This window comes from Nicotiana attenuata, chromosome 1 (genome assembly GCF_001879085.1).
Source record: "Nicotiana attenuata strain UT chromosome 1, NIATTr2, whole genome shotgun sequence".
Taxonomy (NCBI): domain Eukaryota; kingdom Viridiplantae; phylum Streptophyta; class Magnoliopsida; order Solanales; family Solanaceae; genus Nicotiana; species Nicotiana attenuata.
The window spans coordinates 2,601,306-2,608,069 of record NC_031989.1 but is presented as its reverse complement, the minus strand read 5'-3'; the positions used below and the strand labels follow the sequence as shown (position 1 = coordinate 2,608,069).

General features: G+C 32.4%; 1 protein-coding gene and 1 pseudogene across 1 annotated transcript; one reads left to right on the top strand and one right to left on the bottom strand.

The window, feature by feature from the left end:
• LOC109232457 lies at nt 422-2,397 on the top strand (annotated as a pseudogene).
• On the bottom strand, nt 2,769-5,501 carry LOC109223474 (putative cyclin-D6-1). The gene is made up of 6 exons (XM_019387839.1): nt 5,224-5,501; nt 5,037-5,123; nt 4,811-4,906; nt 4,523-4,724; nt 4,298-4,428; nt 2,769-3,450 (listed from the first exon to the last, which is right to left on the bottom strand). Exons 1-6 carry the CDS (start codon nt 5,389-5,391, stop codon nt 3,256-3,258), a joined length of 879 nt encoding a protein of 292 aa, XP_019243384.1. The 5' UTR covers nt 5,392-5,501; the 3' UTR covers nt 2,769-3,255.

The window sequence follows — 6,764 nt, the reverse complement described above, 5'->3', positions numbered from 1 at the left end:
AAAAGTCAAAGGCTTTTTAGATTACAGCCAAAATCAAAATGGACCGTACCAGCTCAATAATCAATATTGTCCTCATGCTCAATAATATATTATGTCTAATTATATTTACTTTTTCAAGAATACTGACAAAACCATATTGGTTCACGTTCATATTCTAATATTGTATTTTTCCAAATTTCAAATAAACTTAGTTACAAGTGCCAGTTTATTTAGTCAAAGATTCCATTCTTTAAAATCTAGCTGTAACGTTTTGCTAGATTTTTAAATCAATTCTATGTTAATACTGACCTTAATTTGTAGTTATTCATTTCAAGTCTGACTGTAACGTTTTGCTAGTTATTTATTCAACTCTCTTTTAATGGTAACCTTTCTAGTTATTCATCTCACTATATAGTGCAGATTTATTCATAATATAGTTCAAGAAAGAGTCATCTCATTTTCTTACTTCTTCGTTCTTTCATATTCAGGCGAAAGCAGAAAATTGCTTATACCGAGTTTTCCAACAGCAGCTTAGCTTAGTAACTTTAACTCTTCCGAAAAATGGGAAGACTTAAACTTTTTTCATGTTTGTTAGTTTCATTCTTGTTATTAATAGAAGCTAAGGTTCAACAAGAGTTTTTGCAGTGTATTTATAGTAATTCTTCAGAAAATATCAAGAAACATATACACTTTCCAAATTCACCTACATATTCATCTCTTCTTGAATATGCCCAGAAAAATCCCAGGTGGTTAAATTCCTCATTTGCACATCCAATTTTCATTATTGCCCCTAAAAACGAATCCGAAATTCAACCTATTATTCTTTGTAGCCAGAAATTTGGCTTGCAAATTAGAGTCAAAAGTGGTGGTCATGACTATGAAGGTCTCTCTTTTCGCTCTGTTACCAATACCCAATTCGTTATCCTCGATTAATCAATCTTGATGATATCAAGATTGATAAAAACGAAGAAACGGCCTGGATTCAAACAGGTGTGACATTAGGGCAACTTTATTATGAAATTGCTAAGAAAAGTGAAATTCTTGCATTTCCAGGAGGATTATATCCTAGTGTTGGAAGTGGTGGGATTATTAGTGGTGGTGGAATTGGAACTTTGATGAGGAAATTTGGCCTATCCGCGGATAATGTTATCGATGCTCGTGTTATGGATGTCAATGGAAGAATTCTTGATAGAGAATCAATGGGAGAAGACATGTTTTGGGCTATAAGAGGAGGAGGAGGATCAAGTTTTGGTGTCATTTTAGCTTGGAAAATTAAATTGGTACGTATTCCACCTAAGGTTACTGTTTTCACGGTTCGTAGAAAATTAGAAGGTAACACTATAAATTTACTCCAAAGATGGCAAAATGTGTCACATAAATTTCCTAATGATTTGTTTATGAGGGTTTTGATTCAAAATATGGGATTTGGAAATGGAAAAACAATCCAAGTTTCTTTTCAAGGCTTATTTCTTGGGAGAGCGAGTGAGTTAACCCCTTTATTGAATCAAACGTTCCCCGAATTCGGGTTAGTTCCAAAAAGATTGTTTTCAAGATCCAGTGATAAACTGCAGTGAATTGCCATGCATAAAGAAAGAATGCTTTGAAGTACGGTGTATTTTGCATCTAAGAGAACGAACGATTCAATTGAATTTTTAGTGAACAATACGGTGTCCCAGACCAAGAATTACCAAAAGGCGACGTCTGATTTTGTGAAAACTCCAATGCAGGAAGAGGTATGGGGAATGGTAAAAGACATGTTTTTAGAAGAAGAAAGACCTATGATAATATTGGATCCATTGGGTGGAAAATTGGATAAAATTTCAGAATTTGAACTTCCATTCCCTCATAGGAAGGGAAATTTGTTCAATATTCAGTATATGGTGAATTGGGGTGATAATAGTGAAAGTATATCTAGTAAGAAGATTAAATGGTTAAGGGAACTTTATGAGAAAATGAAGCCATTTTTGTCACATTGTCCTAGAACTGCTTATCTTAATTATAGAGATCTTGATTTTGGGACCAATGATGGAGTATATAGCTATTCAAAGGGTAAAGTTTGGGGTGCAAAGTATTTCAATGAAAACTTTGAGAGGTTAGCAAAGGTGAAAGCAAAGTGGATCCTGGCAATTTTTTCAGATTTGAACAGAGTATTCCACCATTTAGTGTATCAACTTAAAAGATAGGTAAATGGAGTAAAAATCACTTCAAGTTCTCCACATAACTAAACTTCTTGGGAGATTGATTATATGGACCATTACAAATGTTCTTTTTCATCATATGCTCTTTTCGTAGGACAACAGTAAAATAAGACGAGAGATCGCTCTTTTCGTAGGAGATCAGTAAAATAAGACGAGAGATCTTTGTAGGGTCATTTTCTTCTATTCAAATTGTAACTGGTCATATGAGATCATTTTCTCACACCTTTCTTCTTATTGATGTTGTTACTTCTCTCTCTTTACTATTTCTTTCCCTTCCTAACCTGATTTAAGTAGTGTAAACCATCAATTTAAAGATGTTTGGTTGCACAAAAGGCAAAAAAAATTTGGGAGATTTGTTTGTGTAGTCCATTTACAAATATTATTTAGTTATATGACTTTTTTCATAGGAGATCTGTAATTAAAACATAAGAAATTCTTGTAGAGTCATTTTTATAACCACTCAAACAAAAATAATAATAATAATTTGAGCTCTAACAATCAGAGAGCTTGGGCATGATATTTCAAAAATAATAATAATAATTTGAGCTCTGACAATCAGAGAGCTTGGGCATGATATTTAGAAAAAAGAGATGACAAACTACAGTGTGCTTGAATGAGTGAGTAACTAATTGACGCTTACAGAGGTAGAAAGCAAAGAAAATTTACCAAAACGAACATTGTTTATAACAATAACAACCACGCCTCAGTCCCAAATTGAACATTGTTTACTCCCAAAAAAGCATATATTACTATGAATTTACTAGAGTTGCTTTTTACATGAAAATCTCTTCGACCAAGATCAAACAACCCCACTAAAATTCACACCAAAGCAACATATCATCGTCCCATATCGCAGAGGGATGATTCCTTCTTTATATGGTTTGGACAATCCTCACCCTTTGAGCGAGCTTTTCGGGTTGAGTTAAGCTCAAGGTCCACTTAACATCAAAGTTTGATCTCTCTTAGATAGACCACGCCCTCTCCCACTCGAACACTATTAACTTTTTCCTAGCGCCATTTCCCATCTCCCTGCTTTTACTGAACACAAATATGAAATATATGTTCAATAGACAATCTTTTAGCAGTGTTGAAGCTGAGAGATATGGAGCGTTTGATCATTCTGTAAATCACTCAATCTTCGCCTCTTGCTGTTGTTCTCGTTTTCAGGACTTGTATCTTCATATTCAAGCACACTTTTCGGTGTCAATGAGCTAGAGGTCATTTCATTGATTGTAGCATCCCGCATTACAGCCCAACAATTCAGCAATTCCTCCTACAAATATTAAAACAAATACACAGACTGAATTATGAGATAATGAGAAAGAAAAGAAGAAAAAAGGTTAACTTTTATACACTGACAATATAACCAATAGACATAGTATCAGAAGTTAACTATAAGTAGTAAAATAAATAAGAAATAGGCATGAAAATGTGATTCTGTAACTTTAAAAAATTATGTTAAATTAGTTTGTGTCTACGACATTAATGACAAAAATAGTCCCTGAAGGTTGTGGATAAGTTTATAGTAGTCCCTTAAGTATGTCCCGAGCAGTTTTGATTTTTTAAGTTTGTCAAAAGTTGACAGTTTTGGATTTCGTCAAATATTTAACAAACTTTGTCTAGATTTGACGAGAACCGTGATAAGAAAAAATTAGCGGGAACTCGCATCTTGAGGTATAAATTTTGTAGTTTCTGCCATTTTTTTGTCTACTTATAAAGTTTGGGTGCATCTTTTTTATGTATAATTTAATATTTTTGTATCTTTTTTATGTCTAATTAGTTTGTGTGTTATATTTTTTAGGATTTAATGGAATTTTCTTGTGTTTAAGGTTAAATCATTTTTTCCCCTGTTTTCGTCAAATCTAACGAACATAAATTTGTTGAATATTTGACGTAACCAAAAGTGTTAAACTTTTAGCAAACTTAACGGACTAAAACTGTTCGGTGCATACTTAAGGTACTACTTTAAACCTATATCAAAGATAGGAGACCATTTTTATCATTTTCTCTTTGAGGTTGCAACAGGTTACATATCTTCTTTTCCAATTTACATAATTTAAGTCCCAAAGAAAACACATTAAAAAGTTAAAAATAAAGTGAAATAGAGAAGAGAATCTTACTTTATTTATATATTCGCATTTAGAAACTTCATCTAAGAAAATAGAAAATTGCTGCGGAATCAACTCATGAGCTGCACAAAGAAGCGCCGATGCTGCCAATATTGATGGTTTGTACTCAAAAAGCTTAACTTCTGTAATTAAAGCAAAGATTAACATTACTAACCAAAGATCAAAAAACAGATAACGAACTACTAATACGAATTAAACAGAGATTTCACATTATACCGTAATGAGAATTAAAGATGATATCTGTAGCTCGGTCTTTGAGAGTTTGACTCAGAGACGAGTCACTGAGTTCAAACAACGAGTTGATAAAATCCAGAAACGCAAAAGGCGTGATGGATCGTAACCGCCAATTAAGCGTTGTGAGAATCAAAACCTCCATTCGTTGAATTGATTCCGAATCAAAAATTAAACCTTCATCTCTCTGTTCAAATCATTTCACTGAATTAATCAGATTTAATTATCATAAGATAAACTGATTTATCTAATTACTGTTTACAGTTTAATCACCTGAAAATCGAAGAGTGACAAGTTGATGCTTCTCATTTTCGCAGCGAGTGAAAGGCTAGCAATGACGAGAAGCCGTACAATCCATGGCTTATTCTCCTGAGGTACGTAAACAGGATTTCCATATCAGATCTTCAATTTTCATAATGTAAACTTCAAATTTCAATTTCTCATTATAATATTCACATCAGATAATTCTATTGTTTATGTGCATACGAAACTGATTTACCGGAACTGCTTGTTTGGACAGGAAACGATCAATGTAATTGATAGCGAGATATGTAGTAAATTGATCTAAATTGTAAGAAAACTGCGCCTGCAAAAAAAAAATCATCAAAAAGCTTTTTTTAAAAAAAAATAGTTGCAGATAAATAGAAGAAAAAAATCTACAGAAAGAGATTTTGAACTATATTTACTTGAGAAATAAGAGAAAAGGCGTGGCGGCGAATAGAGAAGGGAATGTCAGTAGATTTGAATGAAAAAAAGGATGGCATGTGATCGGATTCGGCGGCGAAGAGAGCTGAAACGGTGTCGTTTTCGTGTTCATTTGAGCTCGTTAATGGATTCTCGAGATCGAATTTCATTTTTCTTTTCGGTCAAACAGTTGAATTTAGAGAAGCATAAGTGAATGTTTCAGAATATGAAAACAGAGCAGCTTTGCCTTTTGTGCTTTAGAATAAAAGAAACAAACTTATGTCTTAGCCTTCTCACCAAACCTCCTTATTTATACCCTTTTAAAGGTTTTGAATTCCTTGTGCCGCGTTTGTCCTATCCTACAAAAGATACGTACAATTAATATAGCTCATGGTACAATTATTTCACTATAAACTTGTGCTTACATACTCCCTCCGTTCACTTTTACTTGGCACATTTTAATTTTTCACGCCCCTTAAGAAATAATAAATGAAGTGCATAATTTACCATAATACTCATATTAATTGATGCATATTTTATTGGATTTGAAAAAATGATTTGAAATAAGCAATAAATACTGTGGGTAAAACAAGAAAAATTTGTTGTCTTCTCTTGATATGCGTAAAATGCCAAGTAAAAATAAACATCTATTTTTAGTATACATGCCAAGTAAAAGTGAACGGAGGGAATACATAATTTATTAAAAAGTAATGGAGTATTTGGAAGTTTCTAATCTTGTTTAATAACATGACAACTTCTAATTAGTGCAGATTGATATGGTAGGATGTATAATAGTAGTATATATTCCCTCCGTTCATTTTTACTTGTCCACTAATGACTTTGCACACCTCTTAAGAAACAATAAATAAAGTGTATAATTTACCATGATACCTATATTAATTGGTGTATACTCTTAGTGGATTTGAAAAATGATTTGGAATGAGTAATTAATGTTAAGGGCGAAACAGAAAAAAAAATTATTTTTCTTGATATGCGAAAGTGACAAGTAAAAATAAAAATTTATTTTTAGAATACTTGATAACTAAAAGTGAACGGAGGGAATAATAGGGTATATTAGTAATGATGTGATTAGTTATGCTGGGATTATTTAGCGACAGTTTGGTTTAATATATTAAAGGTTTTGAAAGGGGTAGTTCTGTCAATATACATGCTTATCCATGTATTGAAAATTGTGGTATTGCTAATGACATGGTTTGCTATTTATAAGAATAGTATTGAATATAGTGTATACCTATTAAATGTATTAGTTATACATAGGTTGGAAAACACTACCAAACAAAGAATTAATAATACCAAATTCAATACATGTATTATGTTCCGTAATGCATCCTATGAAACGACCCATGAGTGCGAAATAGTACGTAATAGAGAGTTTTAAGTTAATTATATACATTTCAATATAAGATATTTATATACCATCAGGTTATCTTTACGTGTTGTAGTTGGTAATCGAGACACGTAAATATCTTTAGGTGATCTAATAACGTTTAACTAACGTTTAGGATCACTATCTGCAAACAAT

Coding starts and splice junctions, on each gene's coding strand:
- LOC109223474 (XM_019387839.1), bottom strand. CDS start 5,391: ATGAAATTCGATCTCGAGAATCCATTAACGAGCTCAAATGAACACGAA. Junction 5,124..5,223: donor CCTTTTCTCTTATTTCTCAA/GTAAATATAGTT, acceptor TTTTTTTTGCAG/GCGCAGTTTTCTTACAATTT. Junction 3,451..4,297: donor AATGCGAATATATAAATAAA/GTAAGATTCTCT, acceptor TAATATTTGTAG/GAGGAATTGCTGAATTGTTG.